Source organism: Clinocottus analis, unplaced genomic scaffold, assembly GCF_023055335.1.
Source record: "Clinocottus analis isolate CAN_PGR_092001 unplaced genomic scaffold, fCliAna1.0.p SCAF_20, whole genome shotgun sequence".
NCBI lineage: Eukaryota > Metazoa > Chordata > Actinopteri > Perciformes > Cottidae > Clinocottus > Clinocottus analis.
In genome coordinates this window covers 13749100-13773312 of record NW_027175932.1, presented here as the reverse complement: position 1 = coordinate 13773312, position 24213 = coordinate 13749100, and the positions used below count along the sequence as shown (strand labels likewise).

The window sequence follows — 24213 nt, the reverse complement described above, 5'->3', positions numbered from 1 at the left end:
CCAGAGAGAGAAAAGAAAACGGAACCACTGGATAAAAACCTTGATCTGGTGAGAGGACAGACAGGGCAGCAGCAGAGATGAGGGACAACACTTACATTGTGCTATAATGTACAGGAAATGGCTGCATAAGTGCTTTTTCTCAAGCTTGAAGGAAAAAAAAGAAAAGAAAAGTTTTCCAAAAAAAGAAAAAAAAAAATATTTATTGTTGAGGCATCATTAAAAGTCAGCCTGTGCTATCCATTCAGGGGCGACGATGTCAAATCCCTAACGATGGGATTCCAACAGCTTCGGGAGAGAAATCTTTTCAGGACATAGAAAAATAATAATGATGATGATGATAATGTTACCCCCCGGATGCTGTCATTTCAACGATCGCTGCTACATTAAAACTGCACGTAATTATGTGCAACATCAAAAAAAAGGCTTTGAAGATGATTCCTCTACACTCTTCTTCTGTCTGTTGGTTTTGTTTCTCTTTTTTTTCTTCTTTTTCTACACGTTCCGCCGCCTCATTATTGGTGTTGATTGGCAGTGTCCAGGTCCAATAACATGGCCGAGTGATTCAGTAAAAAAAACACCGTAGTTGCAGTGAGGTTATTTAGGGGGAGGAGTCACTCTGGAGGAGGCCGGCGGTCCACGGCACCGTCACCGACGGGTCTAGCAGAGCGGCTCAGACCGGCCCGTTGACCGAGACTTCCTGGGGCGCTGGCGTTTCCTCTCTGTGAGGAACAGAGGAACACAGTTACACACTCGCAGAACCCGAGAGGATGAGCAGCTGCTGATGCGGGAGGAAACACACGGCGACGAGGACGAGCTGCGCAAAGCCTTTAACCTTCAGCCGTGGCCAGGATACGCCATTGAGTGACCAAATTAACTTCCAAAGAAGTGAGGATTAGATACGCTTTGCTCTCGGTAGTTCACCTCAGACAGCGCCAGCAGTTAAGTGACATGAAAGAAGTGCTGCAGGAAGGAGTCCTGAACAGCAGGAATGATGAGCAGTCCTTCACTTCCAGCTCCCTCGTCACGCAAATGGTTTTTGGTTCGATGTCTGAAATAAGTTCTGTGAGCTTCAGAGGGAATCAGATTTAGTTCTACGACGTAAGATACGGCAGTAAATGCCCCTCCTGTGAACGTTAAAGCTCCTCCACATTTAAAATGGCCGGTTGTTACCGAGTGTCTCAGCCTCGCTGTGTGTACTCGTGCTCATGTGTCGTGTTCCTTCAGCCTCGCGCTCCGTTTTATGTCTACGTGGTTTCTGGTCCATAAATTATCAGATAATAGTGAAGAAATGCAATTACCAGTTTAAAATATCCAAAGTGATGTAATCAAATGGCTTTAATCTGACCAATGTTCTAAAAATGTAATATATAAATGTAATTATCAAAGAAATGTCACAGCTAATTGCATTTCACCAGAAAAAGAGTGAATTATTTCAGATAGGGCTGTCCCGTTAGTCAATAAGACGAATAGTTGATAGTTTTGGTTCCTTGTCGACTCATTTCTTCAGTCAATTAATCGTTTTAATGCCGTTTTCATGCTGAATGATTTATTACAAGAAACTCACGAACACCTCTAGTAAACATAAACACAGTGGTGTTTTTGTGCGATTTATTTTCTACGCATTAGGAAACACCACACTCATGAGCTTCTTGGGTCGAGGTCAGGCAGACAACACCGACGTGTGTCCAGTGTCAACAGAAGGGCACGTACTTCCTGTCAGTCTGTGTGGTTGCGGGTGAATCCTCAGCAGGCGGCTGCTCCGACGCTTTCGGAGGATCCGACAGAGAGAGCTTCTCCAGAGACACCGGACTCTCCTCACTGCAGCACACAGACAAACACTCAGCGACCAGTCCACTGCGGGACACATGCAGGTTCAAGTCTTTGAACTTTGGCGTCACTTTTGCTTCACTCTTTGTTCTGCGGCTGACCTTTGACTCTGCAACGTGTCGGCCTAAACAGTAAAACGGAACATTTTCTATTTTGGGCTCAATAAACAAAGCATCCTGGGATTCACACACACAGCGAGCAGAAGTTCTTCCACTATCCTAGAAAGCTGCAGCTGTGTGAAACATCAGGAAACCTAATGTTTCTGACGAGGATTATATGCAGGATTGTCTTTACAAAAGCTTCTCAGTCATCACTTAGGACCCTCTGCAGCTGCTGATCAACGATTTAACTGCTTTGTGCACCGGCTATTGTTTCTGCTGGGAGGCTGGTCTGCTCTTCGCCTGCATGCAGGCCGCTGATCTTGACAGGTAAATATCCGTTAACCAGTTAATAATTAGCATCCCGTTCTGAGAAGAGAGGGTGATGAAGATGACCTACAGTCAGTTGACTTGTTGCTAAAACTAAAACAGGCTACAAAAAGTATCGACGTTGCCTTTTCTCCTCGACCAGCCGTCACGCTAAAACTTATTTTACTTTCTGAAGTTACAAATCTCTGCTTTCACTCAACTTTCAACAAGAGACTCTCAGGATGTACTTAACTTAAAAAAAAGGCAAAACTGAATGAATCCAGTAATTTCAAATCCCAGTCCGGTCTATAATTACCTCAATGTGGTAATTATGTTTCAAATATAGATGCTTCTCCACACACAGAGCAGCGTTTTGTGTGTGGCTGCAGAGTGGACTGGTCAGAGGGGAATTTCACCAATCAGCATCACGGCTCACAGCTAAAAAGTTGCAAACCTTTTGAGGTCAGCGGTCTTGTTGCCGGGGGCGCCGGCTGTTTCCGAGGCGACGGCCGCGGCGGGAGGAGCAGCAGCGCCGGCGTTTTTGTCGTCCTCCTCGCTGTCGGATCCCCCGGAGGAGCTGCTGTCGGAGGCGACCAGAGGAGCTTTCCTTTCTTCTCCCACCGGCCAAGCGTCAGAGGACGCACTCGCATCTGCCGACAGAGAAACAAGAGTTTGTGTTCTTCTCATCAGCGCTGGTGTCTTTGAGTGTGCGTCTAACAGACCAGAGGAGGAGGAGGCAGGGAAACACTCACCACTCTTCTCGTGGTTTGGTTTGGCTTGTTTTTCTGCGTCGCCGCCTCCCGATTCCACAGGAGAGCTGCACCTGGGGTCACTCTCTGTCCTGCAGACATGAAGGACGCAGAGCGACGCGTTAACACGCAGAAGAACGACAGTTCATGTATGAAGAGTTTGCTCTGAGATCAATTAGTCAAACCGTAAAATAATAGCACACAACTGTTTACTGGCAGACATGGGCTACTTCCTGGTGGTGAGGATCATCTGATCGCAGTTACTTTTTCACACTTATGGTTTCCTCCCAGTATTGATGCTGATATACTTCAGCCACAGCACTTGTGTGTTTACATATACCTGACAAATGCTCTGGTTTCTCTCATCCATCCATCCATCCATTATCTTAACCGCTTATCCTCATTAGGGTCGCGGGGCGCTGGAGCCGATCCCAGCTGTCATTGGGTGAAGGCAGGGTTCACCTGGATAAGTCACCAGTCCATCACAGGGCAGACATATAGACAGACAACCATTCACGCTCACATTCACACGTACGGGCAATTTAGAGTCCAATTAACCTATGCAGCATGTCTTTGGACTGTGGGAGGAAGCCGGAGAACCCGGAGAGAACCCACGCTGCCACGGGGAGAACATGCAAACTCCACACAGAAGGACCTGCCAGACCAGTACCCGAACCCCGCCCGGGATCCGAACCACAGACCCTCTTGCTGTGAGGCGTCAGTGCTAGCCACTACACCACTGTAATTTTTTGGAAGAATTTTAAACTTTTAAAAAGGTCGTCCCTCTGCACTTCAGCTAAAGTTTTGAGACGGTTGCGTCTCTACAGGCCCAACAATGTGAAACTGTACCGTAGACTCTCTGTACTGACAAACAAGAATCTTCCTCACGCCAAAACAATAGCTCCTCCTACAAAAGAAGGTACATGTATTGGTAGAAAAAGTTCCAGGAACAATGGAACTAAAAAACCTATTGTCAGCATCTAAACTAGTTACTAAAAGGCCCTAATGCGTTTTCTGTTTGCGTTTGAAGAACCACGCAGATTAGACAAATTAGACCAATGCATTAAAGACCCACAGATGTGTGTTTACTGCTCTGTCCCTGATGTTTGAGCTGGATGGAAGGAAAAGGACACGAAGAGGTGGAAAAGAAGATCGAGTTAACTTCCGCTGCGGGGTTTTTGCCTCGAGTGTTTCTGAACATTTAGAAAGCAGAACCCGGACAGGAGAGACGTTTGCCTCCTGCAACAATCAGTAAATACAAGCTCCCTTATTGGTCTTGGGCCGACGTAGCAGATGTGCTAACTTGGGTCAACATGTTAGCGTCTCACCCGGAGAAAGGCTGGAACTCAGTGAAGTTGGCCCAGCCACTTCCCTGCGTCTGCGCTCCCTGCGTCTCTGCTCCGGCTCCGCTCCCAGTCCTGGACGAGCTGTCCCACCCTGCCGGGGTTTGGGACGCCGCGGTCCCTCCAGAGTCCCTGAAATGTGCTGTCCAGCCTGGACCTGGAGACAAGACCAAGAAAAAAGAGACGAGAGACTATATTGTCGAGGTTCCTCGGTTTCCATGCGACGGCTGTGTTTTGTGTGTAACTGCTGTCCTGTAACCGACCCGTCTCTGATGTGTTCTGCACACCGTCCTCGTCCTCATCGGATTCAGACCCGTGGTCCCGCTCCCTGCCTCCGTTCTCCATGCTGTTTCTGGGGCTTTCCTCAGAGGTTTGTGAGACCCCAAACCTGGTGAAGAAGTGACAATGTTGAGGAGATGAAAGGGTTAAAAGATGGAAGCCAAACAACTGCTGTGACAGGTTCAAACACAAGAAAGCCAGAAGGTTCACCTTGTTCTGGATTTAGCTTGTGTTGCATAGTTCATCTCCTTCTCCTCCCAAATGTCCTCTTCCTCTTCAGCATCATCAAACTGGCGTATCCTCTCTTTACAGCAGGCTTCAAAAGCAGCCGCGTTGGCCTGCACACATTTAAACAAAGTCAGTCTTTATGTCTTTATGTGGCGATGCCTAATATTCAGCTAGTTTAACTCAGTTTAGTTTGACGGAACAATCAGCAGTGGCTGCTTTATAAAGATCACGGACAGAAAGAGCAGATTGATCGTTACACATTTACACAGCAAAACACTTACACTATTATCATCAGCATCGAGATTGAAGTTTATTTCGGCAATTCTGTCAAATGTGGCACTGAAGGAAGAGAACAAGAGATTAATATATTAGTAGAACTGAACGGGTTCAGCAACAAAAGTAACACACCTACACTGAAGTATTAAAATAACACAACAAGCATCAACTCAAATAGTTGAACTGAGAAGGAATACAAAGGTTTCTGAGCTTTGGTGAGGAGTTGTAGGGTTCTGTTCAAGCTGGGATGCATACCATCCCCAGCAGCTAACCCTTAAAAGGGACAGTTCACCCCAAAAGAAAAACATGTTTTCTTACTTCATGCTCTATTTATCAATCTAGATCATTTCGGTGTGAGTTGCCAGATGTTAAGAGATGTACGTCTAGTATAATGCACTCTGGGCTGTGGGGCTCAAAGCCTCAAACAAATACATTTGAAAAACTCAACAGCTACGTTTCTTTGTAGAAATCGTGAGACCGGGTTACTCAACATAGTTTCATGAAGGAACTAGTTTCTTTCAACCCAACTGAACCCACCAACCGCTCGTCACAACGCAAGATGTCGACACCAATGGCGTCTTCTTCGGCTGAGCTGTAGCGCTAGCTGGCTTAGTGGTGCTAGGTGAGCTAGCGGTATCGGTTAGCTCAAACTATAAACACCAGCCATCTCGCAACGAAACAATCTAGATCAATGAACATCACTGCAAGTAAGAGGACAACTGTGTAGTTTTGATTTGGGGTGAACTTTGAAGACAGCAAGCACCCGTGGAAGACTTTTAAACACTTACTTGATATTTTCATCGTGCTCGCTGAACTCCTCGTCGTTGAAGCCAAACTGATCCACAAAGTTGGCAGTCATCTGTTGGATTTGATAGTCAGAGAAAGCCTGGGAAGGTCAAAGGGTGACATCGTTATGGATATTTTTGGAATTGAAGAGTAACAGGGCTGTGTCCCTGGTGGTGGTGGTGGGGGTGGGGGGGGATGGGCGGCGGGGGGCTAGCCTACCTGCTGGAGAGACAGGTCGTTGGGGAAGGGGCTCTCCATGTCGTCGTCCTCGCTGGACGAGTGCATGTTGTGGGTGCTGACCTGCAGGACACAGTGCAGAGGGTTTGATCAGCTTCATACGGGACACATTTGAACATCATGCTGCACATTTAATAACAAATAAAAACCCCTGGCTGCTCCCCGGGCGCCTCACAGGCACCTTACAGGGCAGCCCACTGCTCCTTAACCAGGGATGCGTCAAATGCAGAGAAGAATCTCCCCAAGGGGAATAATAAAGGATCATTTCTATTTCTACAGGTATTATCTTAGGATGGATACTAATAGTCTTTTTAAATACCATGACATGACACTTCCGTGAGGCAAACTCATTTTCTAATTTTCATCTAATTATACACACGCCTAGTTTCGTTTCCTCCTCCTGTGAGGACACATCCTCGTCCGTGAGCTCACTGTACATCTTTGTTGTAAATCCATTAAAACAACACCTCCATCTTTCGTTGCTTATATTCTTGCATTTATTGAATGGCATGTGAAAATGCGTGAAGCTGTAACATCTGCTCTGACACTGTGCTGGGCTGCTCGGTCATGTCCCGATTAACGGGTTTCTCAGAGCACGTCGGGCTCAAACTGAGAGAGAAGAGGAAACGAGAGGAAGTTAAACGAAAGCTTTGCATGCTGAAGGTTCCAAGTGCTACTGAGTGACGTCTCACCAGCTCCACGGTGTTCCTCCTGTTAGTCTCCCTCAGAGTCTCGTCCACGAAGCTTTCCCAGCGACCTCTGCAGTCTTCTGGCAGCTCTGCAGACACGGGGATATTCGTTTTCACTAACTTTTCAGTTAACTCCACCTCTGTTGACTCATGTTTGGCATCTGGACAGCCCCAGTAGCGGCTTACCTTTCATGAGGTCAGTGATCTGGGACTGTACTGGTCCTTTCTCCAGGTTCTGCACCACCATGTTGGCAATTCTGGTCAGGTGACCCATGTTGCCTCTCCTGGTGCCGCCCTCACCCCTGAGATTCACAAACACGATTAAACTTCACTGCAGCTTCACAAGTCCGTAAAAGACTAGTGTTGCAGCAAACCATTTGCCCCGGTGTTACGGTTCAGATCAGAAATCTAAATATTGCTGCATATATTTTTCTTTACTTTATTCACCTACGCAACATCAGCTGGCCAGAGAGCCTCCACCAACTTTTAACTTATAGTTTACAACCATGTCTGATTCTATCTGTGTAAAATTGTTATGATTAGGAGATGAATTCTCATCATGGCCAAAAACATGTGAGGTCATGGTGCCCTTTGATCGCTCCTGGTGGAGTCCAGGCGGTCGGTTCTGCCAAATTTGAAGGAATCTCGTTCACGAGAATGGGACGGACAGCGCAGAGGCATAATTAAAAAGTATAATTTTTTAGGAGGCTGAACCAGATGTAATTTCCCAAAAAACATTTAAAGCTTCCATTGAGGTTTTTGAATGAAGCGTTCAATGTCTGTCACCATATCTAATGCCTTCATTACCCTGTTATTAAAAATTATATAAATGTAATTTATATTGTGTTTTGATACAAATGTGTTTGCAGCGGATGTAAAGACATCCTTACTGTATTTTATCGTTCTCCTCCCAGGCGTTGAGGATCCTCTGTACCAGTTGACACTTCTGGAAGAGCTGAGGTTAAACAGAAACACAAAATGAAGGAATTGAGGCAGAGCATCAAAACAGCCCAGAAAAGATTCGGCGACGACAAAATCAGGACGTGAAAGAGCTGCTAAACCTACATGTGCTACGAGGGCATTGTGGATGGAGGCGTCTGGCTCACTGGTCCAGCCCGTCTCCATTGCCTCATCCTGCGCCTCAGAGCTGGATGCCGCGGGCTGACCGTCGTGGTTCTGGAGGGCCGGGCCGGGCCGCTCCTCCGAGGAAGGATGGCTCAGGATTGCCGCCACACACAGCTCCACTTGGAAGTGCAAAAAGTTATTCCAGGAGTATTTGAAGAACAGATCCTGTTCACAGAGAGAGAGACAGAGAGAGAGAGAGAGAGAGAGAGAGAGAGAGAGAGAGAGAGAGAGAGAGAGAGAGAAAGAAAGAAAGAGAGAGAGAGAGAGACAGAGAGAGAGAAAAAGAGAGAGAGAGTGTGAGAGTGAGAGAGAGAGAAAGAAAGAGAGAAGCATCAGTGACATGTTGCAAAAGATTGCATTCAAGCAGCAGTGGATTGACTGGAGACCTCCCGTACAGCTGCAATACATAATAATAATAATAATAATAATAATAATAATAATAATAATAATAATAATGTATGTCAGTTTCTAAGCTAATTCCTGCAACACCACATGGCTGTGCTTTTCTAACATGGTTATTTCAAAACATAATGGTGGTAATATCTGGGCCAGAGGTGACTTCTCCAGTGACACCATACTGGGTAACAGTGGAGGGTTTGAACCCCCTTTCTGCTACACACAAAGCTTGATGGCCTGCTCCAAATAAGCCCCTCCCACTGCCCTTTTGTCAGGTGGAGTGATTAGGTAATCAGTGCTCCCCTGCCTCACGACCAACCTTGTGCAAATCTGACGCAACTTTTTCAGATACAACACAAACGGAAGCAGGCACTATGTGTGCAATGACAAAGAGGAGCGACAGAGGTCCAATGTGCAGAGTCAAGCCAGGCTTTAGCCTTACCAGTAGTAGGTCCATGGTGTCAAGGTTGCAAAGCTCCTGGCAGATACTGGGGGCACTGGTCTGCAGCAGGGCGGCCACCAGTCTGGCCACGTGAAGGCGGGCGTTCCCCAGTGGCTGCTCGAGAACGCCAACGGTCGTCAATATTGCACTTTTCTGCAGAAGAAACGTGACAAGCACAATGTTGTTTTGATACACAAGAACCCAAAGTTTCAATACTACAACTGTACCAAATCCATCAAATAGTGATAACGTACCATACCATTTCTAAGTGCCTATGTTTAAAGTGTATTTTGCTTCATGACTTGTCACTGTTGTGTGGCTTTACCTTGGGTGGATTCAGAAGAAGCTGCTGGAAGTCCTTTAAATGGGGCTCAATGGCATTTAAAATACTGCTGTTGACAGTGTAAGACCTTTCATAACCCTGAGAATACAGATCCATCAGCCCTTCCAACCTGGGACACACAAGCAGATGAAAACATCAGACGTGAACGCTCCCAACGTTGACAATGAAAGACCTGACAGGAAACACTTTGACTCACCCCGACCTCCTGGTCTCCAGTAAGGTAAGTAGCACTTGAGTTCCGTTAACAATGGAGGCCTCACTCCTCTCCCCCTCAAACATGTTCTTGAGGAGCCCCGCTACACTCGCCTTACTGAAAGACAAGGGTTTATCTAAGCAGCAAGAACACCCAGACTACACAATGTTGACATAATAATGAGGTGTTCTTCTCTTAAAGACCAGAAATTATTCTGCTTGCTGTTGTTGATACTGATACAGTGACGCGTTGTACACCAAGGACACATTATGGAGGACACAAAGAAAAATCTAAACTGTTGTCAAACAGGCTCTGCCAGCAAACCTTTGTACACAGAACAATTATTTAATGAACTCTGTGCTCCACATTGGAGTCAAGGAGTCAGGAGTGTTTCCGTATGTTTACACTCCTTGCTTGTGTCGACATGTATAAGAGCTCACTTATTTCCAAGTCTACCGTCAAACTAAGTCAAAGACAAAAAACGCACGAAAAGAACCTGCCAATTATGTGACACCATTAACTAACAGCAGATGGGAAGCAGAAAGTTTGACTAGCTTAGTCATCAAACAAAGCAGATCCAGTGCCATGTTTTGATTTGGTTTCTAGTGTACTGCTGCCAGATAAATGACAAGCTTTTCAATACACGCTGACTCTAAACACCACAAGCCACTAGACACTTTTCCTCCTCGAAAACGAACCAAGAGGCATTGTATACTTACGACTCTAGTACAGCCAATAGCGGGTCGGCCTCCATATTCTCCTGCATCTGATTGGCCTGGTCTCGACTAAGGCGGATGATGTCACAAAGCGTTTGGGATGCATTTGATTGTCTCTGAAATGTGAATCAATGAATTAAAAAAAACATAATTTACTCCTTTAAATATTGTGTGCAGAATTATGGCGTTTCAATCTGACAAAGAGAGCATCATGACAGGACACTCACCTCCTCATCTTTGCCGGTATGAATGAGCTCTGTGAGTCTTTGTACCAACTTCTCCTCGTTCAGCCACTGGGTTGGACAAACATACATGGTGTTAGATGTATTAAAAGATGCTCAACGCAAAGTTCTGAGCATATCTATTGCCACCACACAGCTCTCAACATGGTGACAGCGGCTCTAAGCTAACGGTGCCAACACTGCAAACAGTGATAACCTGGGGGAGAACTGGGGTTGGGTGCTATGCTCCCACAACAGCTGTAACAACTGTATTTACACGGAAGTTTATTAACAGCACATCTGCTGAGGTAGACATTACTCCACTATATTTTTTATAGACAATAGTTATTTGTTACTATATTGATGCCCTGAATATCGTATGGAGGACATTTAACAGCTGGTGTTTACTTATGGGAAGTACAGTAGTGCTTACATGGAGGACATCCTGCCTCAAGGGAGCAGGCTCCACACAGCTGATGAGTCGAAGCAGCAAGTCCATCATGGCAGAGGCGTCAATGTGTTTCAGCACCAGACCAATGAAGCCTTCCTTTTTCTTTAGGAAGGTAATCACCTGCAAAACAAAACAAAGCGCTCAATACTTTAGGTTCCTCGTAGCAGCATCAAGATGGGCGACTCTTTTCCAAAACGCCACACTTCTGTTTAGTACTGTACATCGGTGTTTTGCTATCCAGTACAATGGATTAACAGAGCTTCTGAAAGCTATGACCTTTTCCATTATACCTGTTCAGTTTTCCTGGCAATGAGATTGCCGATGGTTTTGCTGAAGAAGCTGGCCAGTAGCGGGTTGAGGGGCGGGTCCTGCTCCAGGAAGTGATAGAGCACCTCAAGGAGAGACTCGTCTGCGCCCAGCTTATCGTTTATGATGGACACATCTGATGTCAGGAGCTCACAGGCGATGTTTGGAAACCTTAAAAAAAAAGAAGTCAGTGCAATTATTAACTTAAAAAGAGAAATTTCAAAATGATTGTTTATGTTAAATCTAATCTTATTGGAGAATTTCACAAGTAACTAAAACTTGAAACCAATTATTTTTGAAGAGAAACGATGGAAAGAGATCAAATAAATGACTACAACAACAGTTAACAAGAACAAGGTCTGAGTTAAAGCAAAAACCGCCCTGATGGCTCCATCTAATGAAAACATAATGACAAAATGAACGCTTAAGAGAGTTAAAACATTTGTCAAGATGTCTGGCTTCTGGTTTATCTGAGAGGCTTTTAGAGTTTTCTATTCATTTGAGGTAATTTAGTGTATTTTTTTTTAGCACAATACCTTTTTCAAGTTATCTGATAAAAATGGATAACAATCCAATACGACATAAATTCGGCTTTGTAATATTACTAGTTTATAACAGTGGCACTGACTATAAGCTCACACTGTCTTTTTCAGCAGTCACATGGTTATCCTGAAACCCCTCACTTGTCCCCGTCAACGTCTTTCGTGGCTGTGAGGACTCACTTGAAACGACTCCGCTCCTCCAGCTCGGCGGGCGGCTCGGTGGTGATGAGGCTGACCAGCTCCTGCATGCAGTGGTCCTGGGAGAGGAAGAGTAGCAGCCGGCGGTTTTGAGCCTTGCACTCCTGCAGGACGTCGTCCTCCTCCATCAGCTCTCTCAGCGTCACGTCCTCCCTGTCCAGCAGCTGGTCGATGTGGGAGGTGGTGTGCAAGTCAAACTTCCAAAACATGGTGGCCGCTGGGATGGGGGACACAGCCCTGTGTCGAGTGAGACGAAAGGGAAGGTAAAGGATAAAAACACAGAGGTAAGGAGGGTGGGGGAAAACAGAGGGCCCACCAGTAGCCAGAACAACAAAAGAAAAGGGGAGGAAAGGGAAGAGTGGAGGCGTAGGTGGGGAAGGAAGCAGGGGAGAGAGATGGATGTAAACAAAAATGTAAAGTGGAGGATTAAACCAATAATATCTGGAACAACAAGACAGCACTATCACTTGCAGTACGTGGTTAGAGGGGCTGCAACATTATTGCATTCATTCTATAATTTGTTTTGGGTAAACAGCATTTTATAATATTAATTATAAACAAATTAAGATTTTTTCATCAAAGATTATTTTCATGTATGCTACAATAGTGTTTGACCATGTATATCATTTGATATAGACTTTACTGAAGTTTTGATAGTTTTTTTTTTTTTACAGTTTGGCACATTGTTTTTCTGAATGTGCAATTGTTTGGCCACTGATCTAAAAAGATAGAAAGTTTGAGTCTGATGTCGAAATACAGGAGAACTTAATACACCTTTTGGCAACTCCTGTAACCAGTTTATTCAGAATACAACATGGTTTACGATAAGGATAACAGTTGCATTGTTGTGGTCAAGGTAAATAAAAATGCCTTTACAAAAACACCATACAGTATACTGCTCACACGTACCAGTGGATGAAATGTGGATATCTTTAATCAGACCTCCCCCACGGGCAGACAGGCATTTGTGTTTGTGCAGACGACAGAGTGTGTGGCGAGGCCTGGCATTTATCAGCATGGGTCTCCTCTTAAAACGCAGGCCTCTTTAGGAGATGAGACGCTGAGAGGCTCACCATAACCTGCACCAAACCAAACATAGCAGAGATTATTAGATCAACTGTACAACAAGATTTTAGCGCGTTAATAAAACCATTCATTTAACATTGTACATAAATGTTATGTGAATGATAACATGAGGACAAGTTTGTTCCATTAAACAAAACCCCATTCAAAACATCTCCAAGCACGGAACATGATTTGGTTATTTAATTTTTAAAAATCCAGATGATATCTAAGTTGACAGGCACATCAGAACAAAGCTAGATGTCGTACTGCAGAGCCGTTCAGCTGTCAAACGTATTCATGTAACTTTACTTACTTCGGCTTACTCTTTGCAACAAAATTATTTAAGAAAGACATTGCATTATATGCATGAGTGAGGGGCAAAGTTCATTTAAAAGACATCCCCAGTATTAACCTATTTAACAACATCACATGTGTTTATTTACAATTATGTTGTAAATGAGCTAAATTGTTGTGTTCAAACATCAAATTGTAGTAAAAAAAAAATATACCACAAATATTAGGATAGAGGACAGAAAAATACTCATTACAACGTGCATATGAACATATTTAGGATTCTTCATGTTATAATATGTAACTGTGAAATATAGGAATAATGGCATGGGTTTGTATATTTCAATCAGTCTGCTATCAATTGGGATTATTTAATTGGGATTATTTAACATGACATTTGGGAGCAAGGTTTTTACAAACTATAATCTAGTATAATCTAGTAAAGTATAAAATAAAAGACTAATGCATTTTGAAATGACAAGCCTTTTATGGTTTTAATAACCACCCAAATAGATCAATGCTCCACATGTAATAATGCCTGACTCAATGAAGTATTTACTCAACACAATGGAAATATTCACTAGCAAGTAAGAAGTTTTCCAACAAGACAAACCTACATGGTTTTACGCTGCTTATTTAGTAAACTTCTTTTATTTTATGAAAATAAATTAGGCCACAGCTTGTAGTACACAGATGTTATCAGAAAGTGTATCTACATGTTAGGCTATGTTACATTAACTTCTAGAAAGGACAACGAAAGAGTGTGGCCAGTTACCATGCTGACACAAAAAAAATAAAATCTGCATGTTATTCGGGTTTAGAACTACACTAGTATACAACACACAGCGGCTGAGTGCATTCTCGTCCTACTATACTGAGACAACTGCTTAACTAGATTTAGTCAACATCTACTTCTCCATCCCATCAGCAGGGGCTTTTCAATGCCGACTATCAGATGATGGTAAAAGGAGAATGGATCCTAAATGATGAAAAACCGCCACTTGATGTTTTTGTGACAACAGAACATGTTCCTTTTGTTTGTCCTTGTGGCGGCTACTCTAGACCACCTAACACACCAAGTAGAGACAAAAAAACATAACATCTGCTGGCTTCGCCAAAGCGAACGTGTCTCCCTGAGCAACATGCTACCAACTGTTGATCATGGAAGTAAAACTGAATGGGGGAAACGAAGCGCTTCCTCCTTCTTCGCTTCAATTTTTTTTCTCAGGAGGACCCTTTCATGCACATGCAGGAGCAGCAACGTCCATCTGGCATACATTTACAGAGTACACAAGTGCAATAATAACCTCGGCGAACGCTCCCTGTGGACACTGAGCAGGAAAGCAAACGCTTGACTTTACATCCAAAATAGAACCCACCAGAGGCAACCTCAACAAAAACAGTCTACTGGCACATTTACAGACATTGAAAAGAGGAACAATGGCACATACTGAGGGCATACATGTAGATGTTGTGAGCCAACAACACTCTGTAATTAGGCAAGTTAAAAAGCGGTGAAATCAAGCAAAAGGAAATTCCACCTTCACTTATTACATGAACTGTCCTTTACTTGTTGAATGTAAAGATAAAAGATGCAACTCGTAGCCACTGAATGCGTTTCATGTTGTACGAGACACCTATTCACAAATGATCAAACAATCTGCAAAGGTACACTTCTGAGGACAGACAAAACCAACAGTTGTACTCAGCCTGTTGCTGCCTGCTTGCACTGAAGTTGTACAATGATGTGGACAGACCTGGATCTAATGTTTGATACACAGATGAGGCACAAAGCATGAGGTTTTTTATTTTTACCGTTTTGGAACCAAACTGTCCAAACTTTGCATCAACTTTTTTTTTATACTCAGAGTTCTTTGAGAATAATTAATAGTTGTCTTCAAATACTGCTTCATAAATGTTAAGAGATCCCGAGGGTTATTTCATTAACATGATTGATTATCTTTGGGTTTGTTGGTTGTCAAACGTAATCAACAAGTGCTTCTGACTTGGATAACTTATGATGGTCACTTCACATTATGTTCCATCATGATGGCTAATGATGATATATTTGATATGTATAGATCAACCAAAAGACCAAAACAATATGTTATGTTATAGGTAAGGGGTTCCCGATTTATTAAGACTGTCAAACAATAAGAGACACACTGATGTGTTGTTAAAGCAATGTCAACTGAGCTCCGGTAGCTTTGGCATGAAGTGCACGTCAACTGACTTGCAGTAGGAGCTCAGATTTCTGTTTACGTCAACTTCAGTGGAGACCCCACGATCAAATAATACAAGATAAAGAACGCAAAATGTATATCACGGTTAACTACACGTTTCACAGTTGTTAAGCACGGGTCCCTTCTCTTTGTATCCATCCGTAAGCAACGCACAAATGAACCAAAGCGGCGTTTCACGTAACTTGATTTCAGAAACGCAGCAGGGACTCGTTGCTGTCGGCCTCAGCTAACTCCGAATGGCTGCACTGAAGAACTTAAACAACTTCGAGCTCGTTAGTTACCAAACAGGAAGGGGTATATAACGATCTGCAGTACTGTAAAGAACATATCATTGAGAAAACTAGCTAGTTGCGTTCATGTTGATTGCACGACAACTGTTAAACGTAACTTACCGACTATGTTACATTAACTCGTTAATTAATCGAACAGTTTACGTTAGACAAATTCCCACGGCGACTTTAGTTAGCCGATTAGCTAACAGTAGTTTATTGAACAACTATTAACGGTAATCGGGGAGTTTCAGTCACAAAGTTACCCAACTAAACAATTTTGCTAACTTTACGTTAGTTCCTCCTTCCCTCTAATTAGCACGTAAGCTAGCGTTAATTAGCTACTTATAGTTAACGTGTAACGTTACTGGGCTCAGTTAACTTAAATAGCTCTCCAACTTAGACTCAACTTTGTCGATACAGCATCAGAGTTAACGTAAGTTAAGCTCGTTGCTCGAATTTATAGCGACCTTTTTGTACAAAACTTACCTTGGTTGAAAACCCCGCTGCTATTCCTTCCGTTTAGTCTTCGATCGGTAGTTAAGTTTCCCGTCCAACAGCCAGCTTCTAAGTCTCTAGCTAACTATGAGCTAGCCGTGTTAGCTTCCACACATTAGCCTGTGAGCGAATAGTGATTTGTTTTGAAGAAGGGGTCAGTCTGCGACAGCTACTGTTAGCTAGCTCAACTTAGCTAACGTTAGTCCAATCTGGCTTTGAAATCTATCAAATCAACAGTTCCCAAACAGTAATGGCTACTTGACATTGGTAACAACAGCTGTTATTTCAGAGAGAGGGTGTATGATTCGTACTCACGCACAAAGTAATTCAAACGCGGGGCTAAGTTTAGCATGCAAAGCAGGAAAAACTCAGTCATATTTTTCGAATCAAAATGGCGACATGGTTACGAGAGCGCGCAGTAGCCCTCCGCGGTGGACGTGCATTGACTTCAGACAGTGAACACGGCGGAGCAGTTTGGAGTACTGAATGATGCGACAGTGCGACACTGTTCTTTGTACATCAAAAAATTAGCTAAGATAATGTTCCTTTAGGGACCTGTCTATGTGCCACACAGCCTGAGTGACCTTCCATCTTATGGTATTCTAACGACCTATACGAACAATTCTGCAGTTATATATTTTAACACCATTCTAGATGTTATGAAGGTGCCAATGTACATACATGTGGGTCACAACTATTTATAAATATAAACAAAATAGTGCATCGTGGGTTGTAATGCCAATGCATGTTTATATTTGTTTTATGTATATGTAAAAAGTTTAAGTTCCACTCTAGTTTTTTTATCTTGAGTTCCATTAAGTTTGAAATAATAGATGTTGTGCTCACTTTGACCAGAGGGTTTTGCTGCTTAGTCTGACCTCTAATCTTAGAGAATTAGATTATTAGATAGACTTTAAATATTACACATTGTGGACTACATTTGGCAGTAAATGATATTTGGCAGTTGGAGTAAAGTAATCAGGACAGGCAGGTTTACAAAGTAAAATATTTTGTCCGTTAGGTGCAGTTGATTGATTGTGAAACCCCAATGATTCAATTTGAATAGCACAAAATTAATTGGATTGACCTATCATATTGTATCTGAATATAGGATGTCCTCTTCTCAGGTGGTGATATCCAAGTATTGCCATTTACTTGCCAGAAGTAAATTCAGGTGGTCTACCAGTCCCTCACTTGAACTTCTCATTTCTTAGACTATATGGCAAAATGTACCTAAAGGATAAAGGTCTGATCAATTTCATGCAAGCTTGATTTTTTTTTATACAGAAGCCCAGATTTTATCGTTTTAATTTGTCATGTTGTATATTTTTTTATGTCTGAAGATCACCAATAAAATTTCTTTGAGCAACCTGAATACTTGAATTAGTTTACGCTAAACAAGTAATACTTGATATCAGCATTTTTGAAAATGCACAATTTAGTATTTGGAAATTTCCAAGAAGGAAATCCAATCCACCTAAACTCAGATACAAGGTTTTCCAAATGAATTATTTCAATGCAAATGGCATGGTGGGATTTAATTTTAAACAATCATAGAGATTAAACTTTACAATCCATGCTCTGCTTCCATATGAAATGAGTGCTAACTACTCTCAATTATATGATTGTAAAAAAAATAAATTAATTCTAAGTTTAATAGCTTTATTCTTTGAAAACTAATATTTGATCAACAATGACATTCTATCACATACACACATACACACACACACACATATATATATATATATATATATGTGTGTGTATATATATGTGTATATATAGATATATGTATATATACACATATATATATGTATATATTTATATATACACATATATATATATATATATATATATATATATATATATATATATATATATATATATATATATATATATATATAAAAAACACCCCCCCCCCACACACACACACACACACACACACATATATATAATATATATTTTCCTTCTCTCCTCGATTCCTTTTCTCTCCCTTCATCTCACCTCTTCTCCTCGCCTTCTCTATCCCACAATGCATTGCGTTTACTCGTTGGATCATGGACCAAAGCGGTAAGCCAAATACCGAGTAGGGCGGACGTTAGCAAACTTCTTCTACGCGATATACTGTCACCTCGCAGTTATATTTGTATTTGTATCAACTCGTCAGATAACGACACATCATCCTCTCAGCACATTCTTCTGCTACGACCTCCACTTTAGTTCCAGAGTAGCGTTAAAGCTAGCGTGGTTCAGGCTAATGTTAGCTAAAAACTGTCTCGCGATGGAGGAGCGCCAGTACACTTAACAATAAGTTAACGTTAAGTTATAAATGAAACTACAAGGTAATGTGTTTAGACTGGTACTACGGTGTAGTGAACGGTGGACATTGCACATGTGAGTAGGCGTAACCGCTAGCTTCTATTGACTTGCGGCGCGAACGCTAACCTACATCATCAACGTTAGCATCATGCTAACTAATCTAACGCGAGGTAAGAGCTGACACAACTAGCTGCATTTCTTGCATAGTGTTTGCTGAAATGTGTAAGTAGGTACGTTGTGCTTATGGTTGTGGCGGCAGACCACTTAGGCTTTAATACAAGAATTGCTTTTTCATGATATCCGCTCCAAGACATTGTCAGGTGTGTTACTAACTTTGAGCGTCCAATTCTTGCTGTATCCCAACCGCGGTGATGATTTTAATTCCAAAGTAACGTTTTCAGCAATGGATTGTCAATTTGAGCCTCGTAACACAGGAAGGTGCCACTATCACACTATCGGTCTCTGTGCTTGTTGCACATCCTGACTTAGACCTTATTTTTTGAAAGCCAGTTCTAAAGCGCTGTTCAAAAGAGCTAACTATTAATTTTACAACAACTGCCACAATCAATCGCCTACTCAGTGGGATTTCACCTTTCCCGCATGCCATTTTAATTCTGTACCACCATTAACAAAAGTCATATCAAGCTGGTGCACCTTTGACTGGATGTTGGCATTTCGTTCGAGTCCATGTTGTATCATTTTGTGATATATGCACTACAAGACTCTAAAGCAGTCTTTTGTCTTCTATCTTTCCACCAACAGACAATGATCTTCAAGGAAGTGACGGCTCTGGGAGTTTGGGTGGCCCGGATGTCCGTAGACGAATCCCCATCAAACTTATATCCAAGCAGCCCTTAAGGAGCAAACCTCCGCCCCGCAACCAGAGACCCAGCAGCAGGCCATCTAAAATTGAAGCTGGAGAAAACGGTAGGCACATTCTGCAGTAGCCGGGCCGTAAACCATTTGGTTCGGTTAGAACTAACTCAGGCCTGTTCTCCCTGTGAGTATGGTTTGTTTGGGCTGATGTGAAAGCTGTCAATCAAGCCCCAGTGCAAACCAAACAATTGAACCGAGACAAGTCTGAAATGTTAGGTCACATGCTGCTTCCAACTGGACTAGTCCGGTTTGTTTGCCATTGAACCAAACACAGGATTGTATGATAGCAGACATGTCATTTTAAGTCGATGATAAAAGTTAGAGTATTAAAATATTCCTGAACCGGAAGGGAGCTACATATCTGTAAAACGCCATAGGTGTATTACCTGTTATACACATAAGCTTTTTACCCTGATTAATACATCAAAAGCTGGTAAAAGTGCTTTGCTTGAATCAGACTTTGCCTTTTGTCAGTCAGCAGAGTTTGATTTTCCTATGTTGGTCCTGATGATGCAAGATGACAATCGCCAAAACTGAACAATCAACAAGTTACTTTTCAGTCTGTAGAATGTTAGGTTTACTCCACGGACTTGTTGCTAAATTAACCATGTGAACTGCAACAGAACTAAAATGCAACAATGGATCACTTTCCCTCTTTGTCCAGATCTAATGAACCCAGCTGCAGGTGTGAAAGCACCCAAAGATAGTGGAGTTGGTGTCTTTCACTCAGTGATAGTGAGGATCAAAGATGGACCTTCTTTTCTCTTTGCAAATGTAGATCTCTTGTTCTGCCATATTCCGTCGTTCTCTTTTTTTATGGTCTTACTGGGGGAAAATGTGTCTTGCAATAGAGCACAAATGAACACAAACGACAAAGAAGTGTCATCATGATACGTAGGATATTGTTTTATTTGTGTCTGATGTAGTGGGGTCTTTTGTGGCTCAGTCGTTCTCATCCAGGGATAAATAACACAAGTATTAGCAGTTAATGTAATAAGTGAAGCTTGTGATGTTCTTGTTTTACTTGGATTCTTTTAACTGGGGGTATCAGGACGAGGGTTGGCATGAAGCGTATGTTCTAAAGGAAAATATAAATTGTGATTTTTGTTTCAATAATAACTGATATTTCGTTCTGTCAATGCTCATAGAGACACTACATTATGTTAATTTGTGTGTATGACAGTTCTTTCTTACCTATCTAATCCTTTCTGCTTTCCATGTCCACTACTCTCCTTTCACTCACTGGTTCCGTAGTTCTCTAAATGAAACTGTGACATCATGCACCCCCAGAGGGTGTCAATGAATCACCCATAGGGACCAAAATTGACCATAAATTTCAGAAGAAAAAAATAATCTACAGAAGTTCTTGCACAATAAATTAGACATGTGAACTATGGAGGGACTGGGGATCGAACCGGGTGTCTTGCAGTTACGGGACGACTACTCGGCCCCGTGAGCTCGAGTTGCCCCTAATTTTTATTTTTATTTATTTATTTTTTTTAAAGAAAATGCATTACATCATTAATAGTCCTCTCTTGTATGTTACAGATAACTTTGGCTTCAAACAGGAGGAGAGGTTTGATTGTGGAGCTAAATCTGGTGACGTGTTTGCAACTCAGAGGCGATTCCCCCAGGCCCTGTTTTGGGACTATAAGGTACATCACCGGTGGGAAGGGAAACGTACAGCGTTTAGACGCATATGAAAGACAACTTTGTCATCACGAATAACTCTCGGACAGGACGTGATGTCTCACCTCTGACAATCAGAAGTGTTAAATGACTATATTCCTATTTTTCCCAGTGTTCTCAGATTCATTCTCAAATATTGGACAATAAAGTTTTAAAATCCTCAATAATATTAATCAAAACATTTCGTTTAGTTTTTTAATGGGAGTTACCTGTGTTTTTCCTCAACAGTTAAATTTGATTGGAGAAAGGGATGACGTACCAATTCACTTTTGCGATAAGTGTGGCCTTCCTATCCACCTATATGGACGTATGGTATGTATTGTATGTATTGTCGTTGAGCTCTTCTTTCTTTGCATGCCGACACTGAGACACGTTCATTTGTAACTCTTGTTCTCTGACTCCTCAGATCCCCTGCAAACATGTTTTCTGTTACGACTGTGCTTTACTTCATGAGAAGAAAGGAGATAAGATGTGTCCTGGGTGAGATTTCTGGAGACATTTTAACCATTTCAATGTGTTGCGGTGAATTTTGCATTTTTAACGTCATTTATTATAAGTGCAATATTTTGAGTGCTGAATCACTACAGGCTGTAGTTGATCCGTGATCATACGGTTCTGCACATGTTAATGACACACACAGATTAACACAGTTATTATAGTGTCAAATGAAGTTTGAGGAGATCAGGGTTAATGCTTTCTACTCACTGATCACAATGTAGCAGAGATCAAAAGAGAGCTTGTAACGTGGCAGCACCGGCGCTAACCGCTAACGTATGGAGTTTCTATTGAGTTATATTGTGACGCATACATGCTCGACTCAGTAAAATGAGTTGAGAGAAGGTCAAATATAACGCATAATGATGTGTTCAAATGTAATATCATGTTTAGTTGGTGGCAATTAATCCACTTTTGTGAAGGAGATGGTTTAACAGCAATACAAAATAGACATCAAAGTTGCTATTATGCCATTTAACTTCCGAACACAAGCATTAGGAACTTATAAAAAGTAAAACACTAGCACAGATTTTTTGACCAGCTTAAAGTTCTATTAGCTGTTCCGTTGCATCCCTCTAAATCAGTTGTGAGCCCTGCTGTAGCAGTAGTGTGTGTTGTAACGCAGCTCCACGATGCGGTTCATTACGGCGCCGAGTCTGACCGTTTGTCCCTGTGTTCAGCCTCACCATGTACAACTGCACCGACCCAGTGCAGCGCATCGAGCAGAGCCAGCGCGGTGCCCTCTACATGTGCAGCGTCGTGCCCGGATGCAAGCGCACCTACCTGTCTCAGCGTGACCTGCAGGCCCACGTCAACCACCGCCACATGAGGGCGGCCAAGTCGTCTGGCGGCCGACAGGAGCCCGTGCACCTGCCCCCTCAATCCGACGTCCCGGACCGTTTCCGCGTGCCTCCGCCTCACCTGCCCAAGAACCACGTTCACTTGCCCAACCCGCTCCAGCACGGCGGTCATGACCCCTACAGCCAGCCGCCCCCGCCCACGTCCCACGAAGCCCCGCCCCCGACTGCTCTTGGCCCCGAAACATTCCGCATCTCGACGGTGACGACCCGCAAGCACAGCAATCTCATCACCGTGCCCATCCAAGATGACTCTTCCTCTCGGGAGCCCCTCTCTGGCGGTCCGGGCCCCGCTCAGCCACCCCACCACCACCCGGGGGACTATCCCGGTCAGCCCCCTGTGGTGTCCCACTCTCACCACATGATGGCCCCGCCGCAGCAGCATTTCGGTCCCCCTCCTCCCCCGCCTCCTCCCATCAGCCACCCCATGCAGCATCCTCCCCAGGCCTCCGGCACGCCACACATGGTGTACAACCAGGCCCCTCCTCCTCCCATGTCCTCAGCTCCCCCACCGATCACTCCACCACCAGGGCACATTATGGGCCAGATGCCCCCCTATATGAACCACCCGCCACCAGGACCGCCACCACAACACAGTGGCCCACCAGTCAACGCCCCCCCACCTCATCACTACAACCCCAACTCCATGCAGCAGTTTCCCGAAGACCAGGGCACCCTCAGTCCCCCCTTCAGCCAGCCAGGAGGGCTCAGTCCTGGGATGTGGCCCGCTCCGAGAGGGCCCCCACCACCACGAATGCAGGGTCCCCCCCAGGGCCAGATGCCTGGACCGCACCACCCAGATCAGGGCCGCTACCGACCTTATTATCAGTAAACTGCCAACTGAATGACGGGGCAACAGCCTTTGTCGTTCTGTTTCACACCACTCGTCTGAATAATGTGATAGTAGACCTCAGGGTTTTAGGACTTTCATTGTGATAAAACCCTTAAAATCAAATGTGTATACGCTGCACATTTTAATAAAGTGTACTGAACCTCCTGCTGAACACTTGATTTGGAATTGACTTGCAGAGGAGCAGCAAGGTCGCTCTTTTTTCTTTTGTTTTTTAATAGCGTATGGTAAATCTTTCTGTATATATGTCGGCTGAATTCACACATCTGTACATTTAAGGACGCCAAATATGTCTCAATAAATTTTTAACAGCAGACTCATCTCTGTTTGAACACCGAAGGGTCAGCAGCTGGTTTGTTCACCGTGGAGTTGAGAACTATCCTTTTAAACATTTGAAGCTTTCTAAAGGTTTTCATGAGGGAATGACAAAATGTGATTTACTATCTGACATTCTGTCAGTCCATTGGATATGTCTGGTTCATCTTCAGCTGAAGATGAAGTCATGCTTATGCGTCTGTTGGTTTGCTTTCAAGTAAAATGCACACACAACATGTCGTACTGTTTTCATTCTGTGTGGAGGAGCAGACGGGACAGGACTTTATGTTTAATGTTTATCAGGGATCAGCTGATTTATTATCAGCTGATTGTCTTAAGGTCCTTTTTAGCGCTTACCAACTTTTGTTTGTTCAGATATCTCAATATCTGAAGTGCGGTGGTTTATTTTCACCTATAAAGTTTAGTTTGTGTGTAAAAATTTGTCTTTGAAAAACCTGAGTAATGGCTGGTTTGACCCATGCCACACTTGTAGAGTATCTAAGATACTTTAGATGCAATCAACACATTTAACAACTTATGCCAATTTTTTTTTATATAACTTCATTTATAGCATTTATTCATAGTACTGTAGCATCAAGTCATGTGACCACAGGCTGGATCACCTATATTGAATTACTTTGAACTTTTATAGACATTAATGCAAACAAAAATAAAACTCACTCTCACTAAACACA

The 24213-nt window shown here is 43.1% G+C and overlaps 2 protein-coding genes across 4 annotated transcripts; one reads left to right on the top strand and one right to left on the bottom strand.

The window, feature by feature from the left end:
- Nucleotides 1-182: 182 nt before the first annotated feature.
- Nucleotides 183-16773, bottom strand: ppp6r2a (protein phosphatase 6, regulatory subunit 2a). Of its 2 annotated transcripts, none has more exons than XM_068586039.1 (24): nucleotides 16112-16773; nucleotides 12664-12833; nucleotides 11737-11991; nucleotides 10999-11185; nucleotides 10691-10828; nucleotides 10264-10329; nucleotides 10040-10152; nucleotides 9324-9437; nucleotides 9110-9236; nucleotides 8785-8937; nucleotides 7887-8111; nucleotides 7712-7776; nucleotides 7008-7123; nucleotides 6825-6937; nucleotides 6115-6195; nucleotides 5898-5995; nucleotides 5115-5172; nucleotides 4816-4943; nucleotides 4590-4714; nucleotides 4312-4483; nucleotides 2987-3075; nucleotides 2689-2884; nucleotides 1711-1818; nucleotides 183-719 (listed from the first exon to the last, which is right to left on the bottom strand). In XM_068586039.1, exons 3-24 carry the CDS (start codon nucleotides 11961-11963, stop codon nucleotides 671-673), a joined length of 2748 nt encoding a protein of 915 aa, XP_068442140.1. In that variant the 5' UTR covers nucleotides 11964-11991; nucleotides 12664-12833; nucleotides 16112-16773; the 3' UTR covers nucleotides 183-670. The 2 variants fall into 2 exon arrangements, with proteins under 2 accessions (XP_068442140.1, XP_068442141.1); XM_068586040.1 differs by having other exon boundaries at nucleotides 6825-6910; nucleotides 16112-16772.
- Nucleotides 16774-18121: 1348 nt separating this feature from the next.
- On the top strand, nucleotides 18122-23537 carry cbll1 (Cbl proto-oncogene-like 1, E3 ubiquitin protein ligase). 2 transcript variants are annotated; one of them, XM_068586043.1, is made up of 6 exons: nucleotides 18122-18187; nucleotides 19199-19363; nucleotides 20861-20967; nucleotides 21230-21313; nucleotides 21408-21481; nucleotides 22177-23537. In XM_068586043.1, exons 1-6 carry the CDS (start codon nucleotides 18175-18177, stop codon nucleotides 23183-23185), a joined length of 1452 nt encoding a protein of 483 aa, XP_068442144.1. In that variant the 5' UTR covers nucleotides 18122-18174; the 3' UTR covers nucleotides 23186-23537. The 2 variants fall into 2 exon arrangements, with proteins under 2 accessions (XP_068442144.1, XP_068442143.1); XM_068586042.1 differs by lacking the exon at nucleotides 18122-18187 and adding an exon at nucleotides 18276-18606.
- Nucleotides 23538-24213: the final 676 nt, after the last annotated feature.